At 38.9% G+C, this 21,094-nt stretch overlaps 2 protein-coding genes across 3 annotated transcripts; both read right to left on the bottom strand.

Annotated features, from left to right (window-relative positions):
• Window positions 1–93: 93 nt before the first annotated feature.
• On the bottom strand, window positions 94–3,301 carry pex11g (peroxisomal biogenesis factor 11 gamma). The gene is made up of 5 exons (XM_073476312.1): window positions 3,158–3,301; window positions 2,360–2,557; window positions 1,944–2,122; window positions 1,538–1,606; window positions 94–1,446 (listed from the first exon to the last, which is right to left on the bottom strand). The coding sequence occupies exons 1-5, from the start codon at window positions 3,218–3,220 to the stop codon at window positions 1,233–1,235; spliced, it is 723 nt and encodes a 240-aa protein (XP_073332413.1). The 5' UTR covers window positions 3,221–3,301; the 3' UTR covers window positions 94–1,232.
• A 3,344-nt stretch (window positions 3,302–6,645) lies between these two features.
• On the bottom strand, window positions 6,646–18,644 carry LOC141004832 (FYN-binding protein 1). 2 transcript variants are annotated; one of them, XM_073476501.1, is made up of 16 exons: window positions 18,572–18,644; window positions 14,558–15,182; window positions 13,672–13,783; window positions 13,492–13,547; window positions 13,340–13,377; window positions 13,047–13,078; window positions 11,160–11,292; window positions 10,822–10,984; window positions 9,273–9,423; window positions 9,037–9,053; window positions 8,530–8,590; window positions 8,274–8,316; window positions 7,844–8,006; window positions 7,689–7,722; window positions 7,212–7,249; window positions 6,646–7,099 (listed from the first exon to the last, which is right to left on the bottom strand). In XM_073476501.1, exons 1-16 carry the CDS (start codon window positions 18,572–18,574, stop codon window positions 7,062–7,064), a joined length of 1,707 nt encoding a protein of 568 aa, XP_073332602.1. In that variant the 5' UTR covers window positions 18,575–18,644; the 3' UTR covers window positions 6,646–7,061. The 2 variants fall into 2 exon arrangements, with proteins under 2 accessions (XP_073332602.1, XP_073332603.1); XM_073476502.1 differs by having other exon boundaries at window positions 13,672–13,786; window positions 18,572–18,639.
• Window positions 18,645–21,094: the final 2,450 nt, after the last annotated feature.

Raw genomic sequence — 21,094 nt, 5'->3', positions numbered from 1 at the left:
GATCTGTCCGTCAGCACTTGAAGGCACCCGTTGCACACGTCAAACTGAACCTTCCAGACCTGCTCAATCAAACGTCAATAAAATGATCCAAGAGAGGACAGAATTCAATTTATTTAAAAAGTTCATTAGTTTACATTATCTACAATAACTTTACATATAATCCAATTTACATATCAAGCAGCTTTTGACCAGTAACACAGACTGTTTCGGTATAAAACGTTATCAGTGTTGTCTATGAGCTGTTTACTAGTGATTCTTTCATGCAATATCAGATTTCCGCAGATAATTTCAACAGTTAGTGCAGCTTCAACACCTGAGTGAAACCAGTGAGTTGGTCTTCAAAATATCTGACAGAAATCAATTTGTTTCTTGACTGATCCATGTAGTCCACTCCTAAAAATCATTGAAAAGGCTCGGACCTAATAAAAAACACTGTTAATCACTGTCATGAAAAACACAACAGATTGAAAATTAGGCATACGGAGTGTGTATCTAAGGCAACAATTTGCCAGTCTTTTCTCATTCATTTATTCTTGTTATTGTATCTCTCTTAAAATCACCACACAGGTTTGATTTCTGAACACAGCCATTATTAACTAGATGTACATTGACCTCAGTGTCTCGTTGCTTCTTCTCTGCACATAAACCTGTTCAACCTGGTGTTTGTTTCAACAATCAGCACTTGTCCTGTCAGGTACAAGATGAAGTCACAGACCACTTTGCATACTGACAAAGAAGTATGCACAGTGTAAAGATATACTTGACTCCTTAGGCATAAAATGGTCTCAAAGAAGAAAAAGTCAGAGGTATGATGTGTTAACCCAGGAGCTGCCTCCAACTGAACATGACGATATTCAGACTTAATAGTCATGTCGGATCGGAATCCTGCTTTCTAAAATCCTCTACACTGTACTAACATGACATGTAAATACTTACTTAAATCTACATGTAACAACACATTAAAAATAAATTCAACGTTTGTGATTGTGATTCTGCAGCAGTTAACTGAGAAATTAGAGCTGAGTAAAGGAATCTTATCATCTCATCAACGCTCCCCTCCCACTGTCTGATTGATTTAATTTTCACAATGTTTTTTTAGGAATCTAATGTAACTGAAATTAATCCCTACACAGAGCCTGACTGAGGTCTGATCGCATCAGCGATTTCCACCAATAAACATCATCCATACAGTCATCAGAGCATCTGATCTGTTCCTCACTGCGAGGTGAACACTATGTGCTGTCCGTCTGGTCGCTGTCGCCTGCGCTCATCTGGATCAAACCAATCAGAGACGAGATGGTGCCCATCAGCCCCACAAGCCAGTTGGGGAATCGTCCCGCCCACAGGAAGCCTGGCGGCATCCAATGAATGGCATTACTGAGGTCAGCCATGCTACTGAGGATGGAGAGAGCCTCCCCTTGCATCTGTCTGCGGAGCTGAGAACGACTGTAGGAGGAAAACACGCGGATGTACTTTTCTATTACAGTGCGAGACTTTCTCTTTACATTAACAGCAGATAAAACTGTAGATACGTCACCTGTTTCCACCTCCGTCCCTCTCATTTCTCTTCAGCTTCTTCTTCAGGAGCAGCAGAACTCGGAGTGATCTAAAGAGCAAAAGACAAAACAAAACAAAACAAAAAAACACTTTGTCTCATTGTGTTTTTTATGTATTTCTTTAACAACAATGACGCTCTGTGGCACAGAGGAATATGAAATATCAGGCTTTGTCTACAGAGGAAATACCTGCTAGAAGGATCAACTTCTTGTTGCTTTGAGAAAAATATGGAAATATCCAGTCTCATCCCTTTATTTAATGTAATTTAGTACTTGCGTATGAATTCCGTACACATTTGAATCATATAAGTGATATTTTTCGTTTTGGCACTCCATTATGTTTACTGATTTATTTGATTTGATGTTAGTGGACAGATGATCTCAGACCTGAGTATTCCCAGCAGCAGTGATGTTCCCCACAGCACCGTGCTGAACAGCCACCACTTATCAGACTTCACTTTGATGAGCTCAGCGTCCGCAGCCCACGCGATGTGCTCACAGGGGTAGTAAAGCTGGTCGGCCATGTTGGTAAGCACTGATATCCAGCGTACGCATGCGTCCTCCTCCTTTGAAAAACATGCAGCATACATTAGTGCTGCACAGAACATACTAAATATTACAGTACATTTTGTGGTCCATATTGCACTTCCCATATTCTACATCCCAAATACAGAAGATAAACCCATTTTGCAAAGAGTATGGACAAAGGCCTCTTGTATCATGTTCCAAGCTAATCCATCTGTCCCCGTCTGAATAATAAAGAACAATACGACTTGAGGAAGGAGTGTTGCTGTGTGGCTCACCCCGGTTCCCGTCCCATAGCTGTGGGAGTAAGCCAGCATGGACAGATCATCAAACAACCTCAGCACCGTCCGGCACTGGCTGAGCTGAGCAGAAAACAGCAGCAGACTTTTCCCAAGCTGCTGCGATGAAACGTCCGTTTCTGCCTTCCTGGAAAGAACTCCTCCAACCAGCTGAGAGCCATAACACACCGTCCTGATCTGAACACACAACCAGAGGAGAAAACAGAGGTGAGACTCTTAGGGACAGGACTGTTTATCAAAGAGGAGTTTTTACTCTCAGGGATGTCGTAATTCTGATCTTTTTTTGTATTTTGCAGAACAGTTCTTTCGTATTTTTAGGCTTGCATAATTCTGCACGGTGTGGGTGGGTGTTAGCTGTTGATTCTCTGTAACTATTCTGAGCAAGTTGTTATTTTTGCTTATTAAAATTAAAAAGAACAGCTTGAGCTGCCAGGTTTTGAAAAAACGCTCCTGACAACTTTGACTAAACTGCTGGAGAGCATCTGGACCAAAATTCATTTATTCACAACAAAGTCACATCTAAAACTTCAAAACTGATGGACTGTGAAGTGAGAATCTTTCATTTTATTGTCATTGTTGAGTAATCTGCTGATCATTTTCAACATTACTGTAAAAATGATGCGTAAATAAAAAGAGAAACCTGAGAAAATCACAGTTTTGCTGCACATGTATCTTATATTTACATCCCAGTAACACTTTCTAATAGGCCCACTGTCTTCTCTGGCATTATTAATGGTTAACACTGGAGGATTTACTGTTAACTACACGAGTACTCACAACTTTATCTCTTCCTCTGTAGGACTCCAGCACCTTCACCAGAGCCTCCACAGACTGCTGCATGTCTGTCTGCTGTCAAACACTCTCACAACGATGAACGATTAATAAACACCGACCTGTGAAGCTCCAGTATAAACATCACTTACAACTGTTATTACTCGACCAGTCACTCAGCTGGACTTTGATACAGGAAGTAACAAATACAGACACAAGTAGACGATCGTCGATTCAATCCGACTTCTTCTTCTCCTTCTGCTTGTTCTTGCACACTACACTGCTGCCCTCTTCTGTTTGGGCAACACAGGGTCATTTCTACCTCAACAATACTGGCTGATGTGTGTATTTCAGTGCAGTACAACAGTATGATAGAAGTAATGCTTTTGCAGGCAGAAGGTCAAGGTGTTGTGGTTGTATGAAACTGCCCTGCTACATATAAAAGGCATTCTACTTTGATAACTATATTTAAATTGTTTTTATTCCCATGTTTCTCACTTTCAATGCCACTTCCTTTCATGACAAATCAGATTTGGAGTTTTCTTTTCTATACCCGTACCTTATTAGGTAGGCAAATAGTCTTATATTTTTTTCGAACATAATTTATTCAACCTGGCTGTTGTGCTCTGGTAAGGTTAGGGTGTATTTAAAGGTCACAGTGGAGATGACAAATCTGAGCCAAACCACAACCACGTCCTGCTCTGGTATGGAAGATGTCTGAACTCTGTAACAACTTGAAGATGGTGTATACTGCAGAATGCGTTGTGATATGAAACAGGTGTACATACTATGTAACATGAAGAAACATGTTGACACCTGATGAGGGCAATTCATTAAATCAAAATATGGCCAAATTAAATATCAAGACCTGATTAGGCTAGCCTAATATGCACTCGCCTGTTGCCTAAACCCTAAAGAGACTATCAGTCGCTTTCCTGGGGAGATGCAGTCCCTGTAATTATTATAGTGGTGTTAACTTCGTCAACATCCTGTCGTACTGATCTGGTGCAACTCAAGAGAATATTACAAATCCAGGACTGTCTTCACTTCCCTTTCGTTGTCTTCTTAATAACCACTCCCTGCTCTAGATTTATTTACTTTATTTATGATATTCTTTCTGACTTCTAAACACAACAGGGCTAGGAGTGTCTACAGTAAGCTAGATATCCTCTTTTTGCAGTCAATTGTTTGACCTCTGTTGTGAGTAGAAACCACTCTTGGCAAAATCACATATCAGTTACTACTTAACTGACTGACAAATGTTTACAGGCATCTTTTATCCTCTTTCCAAATGCAGTTGTTGGAGCGCATTATCTGTATGTACTCGTTTTTATTACAGCTGGTTTGTGACAGTTGTTTTGTTAACTAGCAGACTTCATTTTCTCTGTGATCTACATACTGCTAGCCAGGCTAGCCGCTACCTGTCTGGGGCTAATGTGCTGCTAATCCAACATTCTAGTACCTGTTGAGCTAACTGTTGTGTACTTTACTGTTTTAAGTTTCACTCTTGTGGACTTGTGTGTAGGCCCATGTTTACTTCCTATAGTTAAACAGTCACCAAAACCCGTAACTTAAACTTTGTAGAGCTGGTCCTGGATATTAGCTTGCTCACAAAACTAACGAACTACCCTTTCACATAACTGCAGTTGTCAATATGACCAGATTTATTGTGATTTTCATCTTTTTTAGTAGGGGAGACCGGGGATGGTTGTAACACTTTTTGTCTCAGCTCCTATAACTTGCAGAATGTTTGTGGTAGGGCAATCAAATTTTGACACAAAGTACTCTCATTTGTACAAATGCTACAAATAGCAATGTTTTTAACTTCTCCAACTATATCACAGAATTCATTATTTGCTGTCAAAAGCAAGGAGTGCCATTGTTACAACCTACCCCACTACCAGGGTATGTTGTAACACAACCTGGGGTCAATTGTAACACTAAGATTAAAGAACTAAAAACTCAGACCACACCACAAAATATGCATCTATATAGGTTCATTGTGCATGTGCCAACACTAAAGCATCTTCCTGCGCTTCACTAAGAACAAAAATAACTCATCACTGATGGCTAAATGAGGAACAGTGTCAGTGGTGTGGATCCAAACGTTAGAAGAGCTTTCTTAAAGAACATATTCTGATAATAACTATGAATGTTATACTCATAAAAATGGAAACCTTCAGCAGGAGGTCAGAAGTAGCTCATAATCCACGTAAAATTACAGGAAGATGTTTGACAATTAGTAAAACAACAAACATGCACACTGTCTGTCTTAAATGATAAAACATGAACTTGAGTGTGAATCTGTGTGTGTTATCCATCTAATCAGAGTGATCAGAGTCACAGTGGTGACAGATGTATGTAGGTTTTTGAGGGGGTGTTTGATGTACTCCACCACAAGTTGATATGCAAACTTCCTGACCTAAAAGAAAGTAAAACTAGTTAGTCAGTTAGCTGTACCCCATGCCTAAATACATATACATAAAGAACTGATGCAACTAATTCCTACCAGGGCACACTAATCTGCACCTGTCAAATGCTCAGTAGGCCTACCTCACTCGGAGTGAGTCCATAGTACAAGTCTGCTGCCTCAATCAAGTAACCAGTCAACACCTCCTCTTGCTGTGCATCGAAGACTTTTTGACTGCTGTCATAGCCCACACTGGGCAGCTTTCTTGAACCATGTTCTCTGAGGTTTTGCAATTTCATGCAGTACCTGCTCAGCGTCACATGGCAGATGGAGTAGTCTTTGGCGAATGACCTCACTGTTTTTCCCTGCCTCACTTCATCTGATGCAACTTTAAGTACATGTGCAGACACACCCCTATTCAGTTTCCTCACCCACTGTCTTGGCATACTGAAAAAAAAGGAGTAGGATAGAGAAAATATGTGAATTGTGATTACGGGGATGGTTGTTACATTTTCTTATAAGCTGTTACAACCATCCCCACCCCTGTCAGCCATTGTTTAACTAGCTGTATCAGCATTGCGGTTTGTAATTAGCACAGATGAAATGACTCACATTTTATGTTAGAACCTACTCTTACTAACTAAAGAACTAATACAAATTACCTAATTCAAACTTCAACAGTATCAGTACTAATCAAAATATAGACTTGGTCCAAAAAATTGCTTTCTTACCTGAAAATTGATGTTTTGGCTGTAAAATCTGCACACTTCTTCTCACAGTCATGCAAATTCACATGCAAGATCAGGGAGGGAGTGGTTGTACATGAGATTGATCACATGACTCTTATGTTATCCCTTATTGGTGAAGTGATGCTGTTACAACTATCCCTTTGTTACAACCATCCCCAGTCTCCCCTACCTTTTTTTGGGTACCAAGACCCTATGTTCCCCAGCTCCATAGGGCTCCGTGATCTACAGATAGGTCCATATTCTTTCTCCACTTAAATAAAAAATAACACTTCCAGAGGTGAAGCATTTTCCTTATGTATTAAAAAAGAAAGAGAAGAGCTCAAACTGAAACACAATTACCAGAAAAAAACTTTATTCATTATTTTACATTATCTCAGAAGTCGAGCAAAACACAAAACTACGGTAATAGTGTATTCATTTTCTATACAAGCAGTTTGACAAACAATGCAATGTTGACAGTTTGTTATTTTCAGCACAGGGCATTTACAGTATTTGTGTGTGTGTGTCTTTCTATCATGTATCGTTTTAGTTTTAAGTGAGATAGTTTGTTTGTTTGTGAGCCATACAGTACTTTACTGTTTCATCTCAATTGTGATAGGATACCTTGCTGTGCAGCACGGAGTCAAATAAAGCAAAAATCTGTATCGATATATTATATAGTTTTATACAGTTTTTAATTTATAGTTTGTTTCTTTTGTCTGTGTGTATGTGTGTGTGTGTGTGTGTGTGTGTGTGTGTTTAGTTTGATGTTTTAATGATCATTGTGTGGAGAGTCGTTGTCATAGATGTCTGAAAGAAAAAAGGAAAAGTAAATAATTCAGATCACATTGGAAATGGGAATAGCTCAGTTTGTGTTGCATTTGCCTTTATTAAAGAACATGAAGATGCAAAGATAACTCACCGCCTGCATAGTCAACATCGTCGTAAATGTCTCCTTCCCTGTAAAGGAAGAATGATTTCTGTTGATATTTTTGTGAAGTCCAAATTTAGTTTTTCAACCTTTTAATGGAATTGTGGATGAAGACAAAATGCTATATATTTAAGCAGTCGCTCAAAAGATGTCAGTAGAATGTTTGAATTTATGAAACGAGGTGCATCCAGTACAATTTGTAAATGACAGATCATCTTTATGCATCGTAATATACAGTATACTAAATGTGTGTACATTGGCTAATATGAATGACTAATCTATACAATCAAACACAACAACAAAGATCTCTATTAAAGAATTAAAGTTTAAGATGAGCTGTTGCCATACCAATAAAATGTATTTACAGAAAAGAAGTTCATCCTTATTTGTTTATAGTATAAAAAGACTTAATTACAGAAATTCTAATAGTGACACATATTCATATTAAACTGATAAAAATCCACTTACATTGGGAGAAGAAGAGATCTGGACACATAACCATCTGTGAGAGGTGAGACAAAATACATCTTTATGTAAAACTGTCACATTGAATAAGTAAAATACACCACCTATCATGTGTTGCTGAGTAAAATAACAAAGAGGGATGTGAGTGGTTTACATACATTTTCCAAACTGGTTGCGACACAGAGCTTTCTTGCTGTTGGTGAGCTCGATGATGTCCAGGACTTCTCCCTGCATCACGTGCAGATCTTTCTTATCTGGCTTCTTTATGACACAATTAGGATCCACCATCATGGTGTGCAGCACCCTGAGAGGCCCCTCGTACTGGGAAATGATAGTTTGAGTGATCAATTTTTAGCATTTTCTGTACACATTTTCTATCACCGTAGCATGTTTGTTATTTGCATAAAGTGGAAATTCTGCTTCTCATCATCATTGTTATTTTTCTTTTTCTTTGTCCCTTTGGAAAAATAATTCTGGTACATAATAACAAATGTAGTATATAAACATTTACTTTCACTACTATGCTGATGACACTGCTTTATCTGTCATTAAAACCAAATAATCTGGTGTAATCTGAAAATGCCTTACCTTAAATTTCTTTTTTAGCTCTTTCACCACTTTGGGATCTATGCTGTAAAAATAGAGTGGTTTAACAGTTAATCAAGAAGCTCACAAATGCCTATGTCACCACTGCAGGTTTAAACATTCCTCCACCTCATCTCATCACTCATCCGATCTACATCAGTATAGCTTTACATTATGCTGATTGTCAAGCTGTACTGAGTTTTCAATATATCTAGCTCTCATTTCCTGTTGACCTTCAGTCAACCAGATGAACGGGTACCTGATTTCAGGCGGTGGTGGGGGGAAATCCTCCGGTAGTGGTTGAACGTCATCATAGTCGTCTGAGGACAAAACAAAGTACAGTAAAACTAAAACTATTATTGTTTTTCCCAAATGTCTGAGGAAAAAGATTAACATAAAGTACAGCTAACAAGACCCACAGTATGAGGTAGCCAGGCATCTTATTTCATAACCTATAATTTCTATAATATCCAAATATATGCTGACATATGTCTAGAATTGAACATTAATTAACTACAGACTTTAACTAGGTTTTTCACCAATGGTTAGTGGTGTATGCTCATGAGTCTGTACTGTAAATCCCTATTCTATTAAACTATTTGATGCTTTAAGCAGAAAGAGAAAGAAAGAAACATTTATTTAAAACAATCGATCTGGTCTTTATGTTACATAGATAGCTATGTGTGTTTTGTTTCTATTGAACAATGTGAGTTTTCCCCTTTGTTAATCTGCCAGTAATGTTTATGAGTGGTGTGTTGTCACTTACCATCATCTTCAACCATGCTGCAGATTAGAGGAAACACAATATGTTATTTGGAACAGATGTGGGTGAAAATGAAAAAGCCATGCAACAAAACAAATAGGTGAGTAGCTTATCGCTGATTATGTATAAATGTATATAAAACCGTTGGGAAAAGTTGGTTGAAGAGTGTAAAGACATTTTTCCTCACAGTATCACAAAAATAAACTTAAATACAGCAGGACTAACACAATCCACTGTACCTGTCTCTGTTATTAGACTCCACATTTAACATCAGTGGGGGGTCTGGAGGTGGCGGTGGCAGCTGTGATGTGTCTATTTTTCTGGACTGGAGCACTTTGCGCTTCACTGCCTCATAGTCAATATCCACACATGTGTTACTGATGTATCCATCTGCAAAGGACACAACATCAAGATAACAGACTTTGACTCTATTATGTCAATTCAGTGTCTGTTTTTGGAAAATGTTGGATTTTGATCTAATAGAACCATGTATCACTGTTTGAACTTATGACATGAACATAAAGTTGAGTATTTATTGTGTGATTTTAATAAATGTTGTTCTCTGCCAATGATTGATATAATACAAAGGAAGATTACTGATTCCATCTGAAACAACAAATTGGGATTAACATAAACAGTTGAAAGTACTTTTTTGTTGTTAAAGTTTTGTCCCCATTAGCCAAATAAGTATGCTAGGCAAAAATAGTGTACAATAAGTATTCACATATACAGTATATTTACATCATTGTCACATGAAACAATTGTTTCTTAGTTCCAGTTGACAGTTTTACGTTTTACCATTTAATCAGTGTGGAAGGTATAATAAAAATGGGGTTCAATGCTTTCATGCAACATTAGCCGACCAGTTAACTTACTGGAGAACCAACATAACCATGTACTAAAGTGACTCCCAACAAACTACAAAAGTGTCTCAATACTTGACAAAGCCTCACTTTCTCAGTGGAGAAAATGTTACTCTGCTTCACTTTAAGGCATCTTTATTGTCCTCAGCCTGTCTAGTTCTTGCTAATATTGGGACATCTTGTCCCCTACAATTATGTGCATATTTTACTAATAGTACTGCGGAAGTATGAGATAAGACAGCAAGTTGAAAGAGATAAGGCCACCAGGATTTTTTGATTTCAAAGATAGAGCTGAGTATCATCTGCATAGAGTGATTGATAATATTTTTGTATATCACATAATAAGGTTAGAGGAAGCAAGGACCAGAAAAATGTCTTCAGTGCAAAGATATAAACTCAAATAGGACCTCACATACACATGTTGCTTGCCAGAGCACAATAATTGCAATGTCAAGGAATATTTGGGAAGAATTCCCACATATAAATATGCCAACTATGCCAAGTATAAAAGATTTCAGATTTATTTTTCAATTTCAGATATTTCCACTCAAGTTTTTGAGAATGCAAATTAAGAATATACATCAAAATAAGCAAGTGGGTTAGTATGAAGATTACCCTAAGCCTACCACTCAAACTGTGCTGCTGGATATTTACGAAAAGTGGGCTACACAGGACTACCAACCTGTCTCCTTTTAATATATTTATCAATTTACACATTTGAAAAACAGAATATTTTAGATCAATAACTTTGAGTTGTCTAGCCTTCTTCAACCGCTTCTCTGCAGTGTTTGGTAAAGGGGTGAATTTGCTGGAACTTCTGATCCATGCTGAACTCTGTCTGGTCTAACTTAATGGCATAAAAGAGAGGTCCAGACTGGAACTGTTTTTTCCATACATGCCTTGAGAAATTTATAGTGAAACTCACAGTTTCCGTTGAGAGAGCGAGCCAACCATTTGCCTCCTGGGTTATTCTTCACTCGGAGGATCTCCACACTCTCTCCCTGTCGTACACTGAGGTCCAGTTTTCCTCCTCCATGCCAGTCATGCCGAACTTTGGCTGTATGAAGAACCTCCACCTCCCCTTGCAACTACAGAAGGACAGAAGGATGTAGTTGCTATTTTGAATTTCAAAGAAGGAACAACTTCTTCAGCTTGACCCACTTATGTTTCAAATTCTTGCATTACTAAACATCCAATCTGCAAATAGCCTTCCTGTTTTGTAAGGTGGGGCATTTTCTCAGAGAACAAGTCATGGTTCCCTACCTGAAAGTTCTTCTTCAACTCATTTTCTTTCTTCCGACGCTCCATCTGATCTTTCTTCTCCTGCTCCTGTCGCCTCTTTGCTTCTTTTTTGTTTTTCTTCTCAGCATTCTTCCTGTTCATTTCCACCTGGTCTCTATAAATGCAATATTAAAATAAGAAATGACTTGTCAGTTCTTCAAATCAGCCTCTTAAGAATTTATCATCTGCCATGTGCTTTAACCTAATGTTAAAATTAGTATTCTAACATACAGTAACGTTCTGATGTTTAGAGGTTATAATGTTTACCACATTTGACCTATTAGTTAGCTATCTCAAGATACAAATATGAGCTAAATGGCACTGCACAGTGAGAATGTCACTAGTTTGGCTATTAACCAAAGTACTGGACAATTCAGAGGATCATTAAAGACAGGGCCACTGATACTCTTGCCTGTGCCAAGGACAGGATGATCCCCAAAGGTCCCCACTGCAGATCATTTCAAGGGTTAGAGGGTAAGTTAAGACGACACTTAAGAAAATGTCAAATATGAAATTTCAGAAGTGTAAATCACAATCTCTCAAGAGAATGGAATTATTACCTCTGCCAAGGAGGTTATGGTTTCGCCTGTGTCTGTTGGTTGGTTGGTTTACACAAAAACAACTGAATGGATTTTCACAAAAGTTGGATGGAGGATGGATCTCAGCCCAGAATAGACCCCACTAACTTTTCCAGCAGATCCAGATAAAGGGATGGATCCAGGATTTTTTACTCACTTTCTTAACCATTGCAAGATGGGGTGTTTTCCAGGGAATGATGGGAATAATGCATGGATTTTGATGAAAAATGTATGCATATTAAGGTGGCTGGTATCTATGAATGAGACAATTTGATAATTCCAAATTAAAATCTGGATCTTGCTGATTTAATTATGTTTTAATTGATGTTGGATTAGGCTTGATTGAATTAAAGGAGACAGTTGGGCCTTGGCGGAGATATGCACTGTACTGAGTGCCGTTCTAGTTATACATGTAAACTAGACATTTTTGTAAGTGTTTTACATATGACTGAAAATTTCCACATGTGTTCATACATTTACAAGAAAATAAAATGATATCATACTTGAACGGGACATTTTCAGAAGTGATTGAATTTTTTCACATATGAATGAACATTTCCACATGATGAGTTTACACTTTCACATGTGAATTACATACATTCATACACAATTGGCTTTTTTTTGTGGATAAGAATTTCCATTCTTAAAACTGCAAATGTGAATCTCCTGATGTGCGAGAGGAAAAGTCAGAGGATTACCAAAGTCAGTAGGCTTAATCATCAGCCAACCTTAGTTTTTCTCATAGTATTCCAATTATTTCACTCTCTGGTAAGTAGTTCATACTGTATTCATGGTTAAATAAAACTCAACTATACATTGGCAGCCCAAGCACTTCACAGTTAACTGTTTTACCAACTCCAATATGCTGCAAACGTCACCACCTTTTCTTTTTTTCCGTTTGTTCCAACCTGCCCACATTTTAACAGTCCGCCCAGTGTTTTGTCACTATATCCTGCTTTAACAGGAAATATGTAAAACTTGTAACCATAAAGCAATATCAATCATTGCACGTAATGTTGTGACTAAAAGTTGCATTGGTGTCAGTTAAGGAGGAATATAAGCACACTGTCTTAAATGTGTTAAACCTACACTCTCAGTATTAGCAGTAGCTGTAGTGATACTTGCTCTAGTAGCTGCAGTAGGTGCAAAAATAACAGCAGCAGTAAGAGAAAAAATAGAAACACATTCGCTTCAGGTTCATGCAGCTGCAGTCACATTCTACTTTTAGCCAGTAGAGCCCTTTACACACAGAGACACAATGATTAAATGATAAAGGTAAATTTGTACTCACTCATCAATAGACTCATACACGTCTTCATCATCCTACAAGAAAAAAGGTTTTATTTGCACTTTTAAAGCAAAAAACATTTTCATACAGGAATTTTCAGATTACAGGGAAATGCCACCCATTACAAGAAAATCAGATTATAGCCGACTAAAGAACAGTTTGAATGAAAAATCAGTCTACTTAAAGTTTCACCAATAATCTCCCACAAGAGGAGCCCCGTGGGTTTGAATTCTTAAAATGGGTGTTATTCTCTCTTTACAGTAAGTTACATTTCAGATTGAGTTTTCCGTCCTTACCCCGTCCATACACTGTGAACTGTTGTCACTCCAGGACTCTGTGAAGTCACACAATTTAAAGAAGTGAAAGTACGTTTTCCATTTTAAAAAGTGGCACATAAATGTTTGATAATAATAATAATGTAAGTAAATGAACAAGCTGTAATTGTTACCATTCTTCTCGAAGCTGGCAATGTCGTCGTAGGTTTCCTGGTTATCATCAAAGTCCCTGCAATAAACAAACAAACATAACGGCTGTTCATTATTCAGCAACTATACATTTTTTCAAATGACATTTTTCATTCATTATCAATCAGAAAATCTGAAACCCTTGTGTGATGTTACACACTCACAAAGAGGCGACTTGGCGCTGCAGGCTGCTGGGTTTGTTGGGTCGTTGAGGCGGTTTTGGAGGACTGCTTACTGCAGGTAAAGACATCATTCTGCCGGCTGAGCCTGGAGAACCTGCTGGGAGAACCAGAGAGAGAAAGGGCATATCATGTGAAAACATTTAAGGCAAAAAGAGACGGATAACCAGCAACAAACTGTCACACTCCAAAAGGCCAAAAATATATAGACAAATATCCAAAAGTTTTTCTGTTTTTCTTAATTTTCTGTTTCATTTTTCCGAAACTTTACTGCTAATAATGACCACAGAGACAAACTGTGGTTAATGACTTGTTTTAAAAAAACCTATTTATTTTAAAGATCTGTTTTTAAAAAAATCAGATTCTAATGTGTAATCACTCTTTTCTAGTATTTGATGCTCTGCCATCAACATTTAGATGTGAAAATGTATTCATTTAATGGTTTAACTTTCCATCAAAAGCTGCAATTTCCAACTGTTGAAAATTACGGGCAAACAATTGTAAACATTTTAGATCGTTTTGGCTTTTTACTATAGTAACATCTATATGATATGAACAGATGTATTATTCCTCAGTGACATGTAAAAATGTCCTCTGTGAAAAAAGCTAAATGTTAGCAGGGCAGAGAATGAACAAGTTTGTCCTTTCATATTGACAAGCGGCAGCCACTGTCATTATTTTGCAGGTAAATTATTTTTAAACAGAATGAACCTTGACTGTCTGCTGAAAAATGAGCCTTTTAATAACATTAAGCCAAAGAGTTATAAGCAAAAGTTTGGTAAGGACCCAGGATTGTCTAGATTTGTCTTCATTTATTAGTTGAGTCCGACATTATTACATGTGTCTGAGTGACTAATCCAAAGAGACTCACCGTCTCGCTTTCTTGGGCCAGGGAGTGCAGGTCCTCTGCTGAACTTCTTAAAGGGCTCCAGGTTGACATTGGGAGGCCGTTTGGGCTTCAAAGGCAGGGGTCCTTCAGGGGGCAGATGCTTCCTCAGTGGGGTCACTTCCCCTGCGCTCCTCTGCCGAGGCTGCTGTCGGAGTGGTGGAGGGGTGGAGGCGTGAGCTAATGCAGGGGCCTGAGATGGAGCTGGAACAGGGGATGGTTTGGTGCCTGGAGGCCTCTGGTGCCTCAGCATTATGTTCTGTAGCATCTCCCCTGTCTGCTTCACCTTGGTGGCGTCTGCTGGCTGGATAGACGGTCTGACTCCAGGATTTGGAGGTGGTCGAGGGAAGCCAGCAGGTCTGGAGGGGATGGGGGCTGCCATTGGCTCGCCCCTCGGGAACCTCATTATGCCAGGGCCAGCCATCGCAGAAGGAGGAACTGTAGGAGACAGTCTCTGATGGGCCAGATCGTTGTCTATCACAGGCAGGATCGCCCTCCCAAACCCAGGTCGTGGAGATTTCGGGGAGCCGCTGTCTCGGCTGCTGGTGTCCGAGGTGCTGGCCTTGTTGTTGAACCTGGCCCTCAGAGCCTTGACATCAATGCTTTCCCCCTGACAACAACACAGGAGTACAAACTCAACTGCAGCAGCTCTGGTGCTAAAGCAGGAAGTTAGCAGCACAGCAAGGCATGGTCCCCATGCACACACACACCGGGCGTCAAAACCCCTACGCTATCTTTATAAAGTGAGAATGCACCGTGCAACAACACAGTTTCCTGGTAGTTTGGAAGTCTCCTCCACTTGTGCAGCCTGAACAGTGAGATAATGAAGGCAGCAATCAAACTTCTCAGAGATTGTGATCATTATAAAGAGATTATCATTATTGATACATTTAAATCTTATTTCTGGTAAACAAGTTTTATCATGGAGTAGGTAAAACAAAGACACTCTTTTGTCTTAAAAGCCTTTATTTGGGTGTCTATTTCAAGGAGAAATTCATAATAACTTAGATAATACATGTGAAAAAACAATGTATCGGCACAAACAGCCTTCTTCTTTTTTTGCCAAATTTAAAATCTGGATGCCGCACTACAGTTGGAATAATTTTTATGTGAAGTAACATGAGGTCAGAGATTGCTGTGGCACTAAAACCTGCAGCCCACAGCAGCAAAAGCAACTGAAACATATGTTATAGTGACACAGACAAAAACATGTGCCTAATAAGGTCAATGCCGGTGCTGATACTCAACCATCATACTGAACAAAAGTGGGTCATTTTACTTGAAGCTGAGGGGGTTCCTGACTGAAGATTTAATGACAGATTTTTAGAGGGTGGTTACGCCTCCAGAGGTTTCTCTTTGTATGCTATGCGGATGTTATCTTTGTTGCATCTTTTGCATTTTGGTCATTTAGGGTCACAACATGCAAGTGCCACCAAGGCTTTGTGGCTTTTTTCTCATTGTGTGTTATTTTTATGGTTCTGTGTTTTATGTGCACCTGTGAAGCACCTTGTAAGAAGTACTTGCTTACTATCTTAAAGGCATTAAAGTGATAGTTCAGGTGTTTTGATGTAGGGTTGTATGACGTACTTATCCCTAGTCAGTGTATTACCTGCAGTAGATGACCATCAGCTCACCCTCTATAGCGCTTTTCCAGTCTACAGACCGCTCAACACTTGTCACATTCACACACTGATGGTAGAGGCTGCCATGCATCAGGAGCAATTTGGGGTTCAGTATCTTGTTTGTCATTTTGAAGCTGAGGATTTGAACCAGCAACCTTCCGATTACTAGACGACCCGCTCTACCTCCTGAGCTACAGCCACCCCACGAAGAAGCAGAGCATTGTACAGCTCAACGGTATCGACAGTTAGACGTATTTTAGCCACCTGAAAGAAGGCCCACATAATATGACATCATTTAATTATTACATTTTCCTATATTAGCCAACATTTAATCTGACTGTGTCTTTACTCATTCAGATTTAGATATTTAACTGGAAAGCTTACATTAACAGATGCTTTTTTCTTCTAACTTTTGATTAAGTACAACCAACGAAATCGGTGGTCAGCCACCAATGACAGACTCTCTCAGATTTCAGCACACATACTGTACCAGCGTCATGTAATTATCAAAAATACATAGTTGAGTTAACAGTAATTTATACTTATTGTTTCATTATTTTTTTCCCAGGATGTGGGGGTCTAAACGCAGAGAAGGTTTAAGATAAGATAAGATGTGCCTTTATTGATCCTCTGGAGAAGGAATTGAATTTGGCACGGCAGTAACTAGAAGTAGCGGTGCAAGAGTAGGAATGTCAGAAGAGGAAAATAAAATAAAATGAAATAAAGTATACTCTTATTTTATTTTTTCTTCTCCTTTTTTATAAGGGTCGACAATGAGTTTGGGTCATCTGTGTGTGTCTCTGGGAGTGCTCAGAAGAGTTTAAAAAGAGTTTAAAATAAAAGAGAAATAAAATATGATATCATTGGTTGACTTGAATAGGCGGGGTCAGAAAACAATGGTTAGCTAACAAACCTGGTGGAAAATAAAAGTAAATTCTGTTATGGATGAACTCGTCTTGTTCTCAACAAGAAAACATGGCAGAAATAAAACAATCCCATCAAGATATGTTTTGAGCACCTTGTGACAGAGTTTGCGAAGAAGAGCAGGAAGCGCTTACGACCACACACCTCTATACCTCAGCCAGCATCCTGCGACTGTTACCATGGAGACGTCTGCACAAATGAGCTGCAAGCTCTGCTCGCAGTCGTCTGTCTCATTACAGAGAACAAAGGAAACAGACAAAACTTTTCTCTACACCACAAAGCACACTCACACACGCAGAGAGGGGCTCCACTTTCAGTCAGCAAGCAGCTGCAGCAGAGAAAAGACACAGCGTGTGTGTGTGTGTGTGTATGTGTGTGTGTTAGTGTGTATCTATATATGTGTGTGTTGCCTACTTTGGCACTGACACATCATCGCAGATGTTCGGTCTCGCCATGTTAGGTCAGAAGACAATGAAGAATGCGTACTAAAATATGACTTAAACATGGTCTTTTCTTTACAATTTCTCTGGTGTGTGAAAAAATAATAATTTTCATAATTTTCTGGGATATTGATGAACCCTATCGATGCCTTCTTTGAAATACTTGTACTGTCTCATCAGTTTGTCAGTCATGTTTGAAGCATTTTGAACGAACCTGCATGAAAGGTGCTATGCAAATAAAGTTGTAAAGTTGTAACTCATCTGTTACAGCCAGTCTCTGCTACAAACAACAGACATTTGATGTAGCTAATCAATTTATTAAATTCTGTCATTGCATTTTATTGTAATTAAGCTCATGAAATAACAATAATTAAAGCCTCGTTTCAGCTGAGTTTTGCGGTCAAGATGATTTAAGGTCTTTGTGCTAACTAGCTCGGGGAACACCTGGAGGATCCTTAACATTTGCAACTAAATTTCAACTATCATTATCTCTTTTCCATGTAAAAAAACTGTGAAAATACAATTAATATGTGTATGGTAGGATAAGGAAGATAGAAATGTAAAAGTACCACATTAGTGATTATCCTGTGAATCATTAACCAGAGCTAGCTGTGTGTAATAAAGCTCTCTTTCATCATCAGCAGCAGGAACATTTATTTTCTGTTTCCAAACTTCCCCCTTTACTCTAAGAAATGTGTAACAACTGGAGGGAACGACTGCAGCTCAACACATCAATATTTAACTGAATCTAAACACAGGGGATCTGCTATTTCGTAACATCAAATCGAGGTTAAATGTTAAAAGAAGGAGAGTATGTTGTTACACAACAGAAGGAAACTGAGGTTTTAGCCACAGTGAAATAATAAAATCTCTCGATGGCCCTTCTACAACAGGCAGGTTATTCATAGATGCCTTGATGGTCAAGAGGAAATCAAACTGAACTAAACACATGAAGAGAAATGTGAAAGGAGCGGTGGATTCATATTATGTAAATAAAACAAACTGTTTCTTACCATATTTGCCTTTAGTGATGTTTTAATGGTGGATAAAGTACTCCATGTCCAGCAGTGAGTCAGTATCCAGGCTGATGCTACTGTAGAGGAAGCTACATGACAGTAAACTTACTGCAAATGAGGAAATGCTCAGTAATTCAGTGTGGGCAATGAGGTGACTGACAGCGACCCAACGTGAGATCAGCAGTAGAGACACATGCTGCCAGCCAGTTTGTTTCATTTCTTCTTGAAAGGTCAGGTTTTTCGTTTTGTATTTGATAATGTACAATGACATGCATCTGGGGCAATGTGACGACATTTCCAGAGAAGCAGTGTTATCTTTTTCTCATGTCTTTCTGGCAACTCATGTCTATACATTTTTTCTCTTCTGTTGAAAAAAGCAACAAGTTCAGAAAAGCAGAAAGAAGCAAAACAGAAGGACACAATATTAGTCTTCTTTTTTTTATTGTGCATGTGCAACGAACGTGTAAACCTGGAGGAAACTTTTTTGAAAAGAGAAAACTGGAGTTAATTTGATATCGAAGAAGCATAAACCAAATAAAGAGAGAAAAAGTCATTTCAAGTATTAGGTGAAACTGAAAGAACAGAACATACTAAATCAAATATGATTAGTAACAATTGCTGACATCTTTATTGATATTATTTTATGATTTCAACTGGAATTTTTTCATGAAAAGAACAGAGAATCTGTTTTGTTTTGGATCGCACCACAGTATTTTCCAGTTTACAATGACAGTAAATATCGGCTAATCTTCTAGATTTTTTGAATAGTAACACAAATATTTGATTACAAATAAAGGAAATAGAGAACACATTTGAAATTAAACTTGTGTGGTTTTTAATAAGCAGCTGTTTCTTCTCTCTCTAATGTATCTTTTTGTTATTGTTTGTGGTGGTGGTTACACAATTATCACTTACTGCAAGGTGTTTAGCTAGGCTCACTGCTGCTGTCGTTTCAGTGCTTTTAAAAATACATTTTACACTCCTGCATTCATTTAGAACTGAAACCAAAGACCTGCATCATAGATTCCCATTTTTTACTCTCCACTTAGGCTCCTTAAAGCTGCTGTAAGCGTTATTTTCTTATTAAAATAAGTGATAAATAGCTTTATATTCCAACAGTAGTCACTGTTATAGAGTGTTTGGTCAGTAACTCATGTCTCTCCTCGCTTTGCAGTGCAAGAGAAACCCTGCCCACGTTATCCCATCAGGATAGAGAACTCCCTAAGGAGACGCCTGTCTGCTCGGGGGAAAAGGCAGAGAGCAGGATCCTCCTGTTTACCGGTAATGGCGGAAAAGTGTAAGCTCCAATTGACAAGAGACAAAGAGAGCTGCCTCAAATAAAGAAAAGAAAAAGAAAGTTGTGAAAGTGTGGCGACATAGAGACGAGGGAGCGGAGTGCTAATTGCAAAACAGACAGGAAATTAGCTAAAACAATGCCAGCGCTTGCAGCAGTTTTGATGTTAATCCATACCTTCCACGTAATTCAAAATCAGAAAAATTCAGTGGCCTTAAAGGAAAAGTTCACGAAAAATATGAAAATTCAGTCATTATCTACTCACCCTCATGCTGCTGGAAAGTCAGGGGAGGTTTAGGACTTCACAAAACATTTCTGGAGCTTCACAGCAAAACAGTGTTGCAGCATTCTCCTGAACAACTGAAGTAGATTTGGATAAGTGCACTAAAAAACCCATAAAGGATCCATAATCCAAGTCTCTGGAAGCCTAGAGATCCCAAATTAATAAGAAAAGACGTTATTTGCACCCTTTTAGCTGTATTTACGCCAGATGAGCTGTATGGAGCCATTTTATGTGCGTGTTTTTTTGTTTTTTGATTGTTATTTTACGTTTTAAAACACGTCCCCATCTACTTCAGTTGTTTAGGAGAAGGCTGCACCGCTGTTTTGCTGTGAAGCTCCAGAAATGTTTTGTTGACTCCCAACTTTCTATCACCATAGGGGTGAGTAGATAATGAGTGAATTTACATTTTTAGGTGAACTTCTCCTTTCATACGAAATCTAAAAATATTAGAGACATAATCATCAAAGCAGCTAAATCCTCTCTGGACTCATGGCAGTAAGAATTACACAAATCCTTCAATCGAATCAAAAGCCATCACAACATGTTAATTTTCTCCTCTATAATCCAAACCACACCAACAATTTTTCATCTCATCAGATCAGATTCTGGTTTAAGGTGGGGGTCGCTGACTGCACTGGTACTGTTGCTCCAGAGGCAACAAGACCAGTCCAGAGGGAGTCTAAAGGGTCGACGCACTCGTTGACAGCAGTGGGTGAGGCGGGTGTGTTTCCTCCGCTAACGGTTCCTGGTTGAGAGTCGTGAGCCTGAACCTGGCCGCCTGCAGGGGGCACTGTGAAGCCTACTTGTGCCCATGCTTGCATACCGTCGGGCACCGTGGGCCAGGGCGCCCCAGCTGGACCTGCCCACTGATTACCCACAAGCCCCTGCTGGCCCCAGGGCATGTTGGTGGGGGGGTAGGTAGGAGAGGAGTATGGAGAGCCCC

Source organism: Pagrus major, chromosome 11, assembly GCF_040436345.1.
Source record: "Pagrus major chromosome 11, Pma_NU_1.0".
Taxonomy (NCBI): domain Eukaryota; kingdom Metazoa; phylum Chordata; class Actinopteri; order Spariformes; family Sparidae; genus Pagrus; species Pagrus major.
This window is presented reverse-complemented; position numbering and strand designations above follow the sequence as displayed.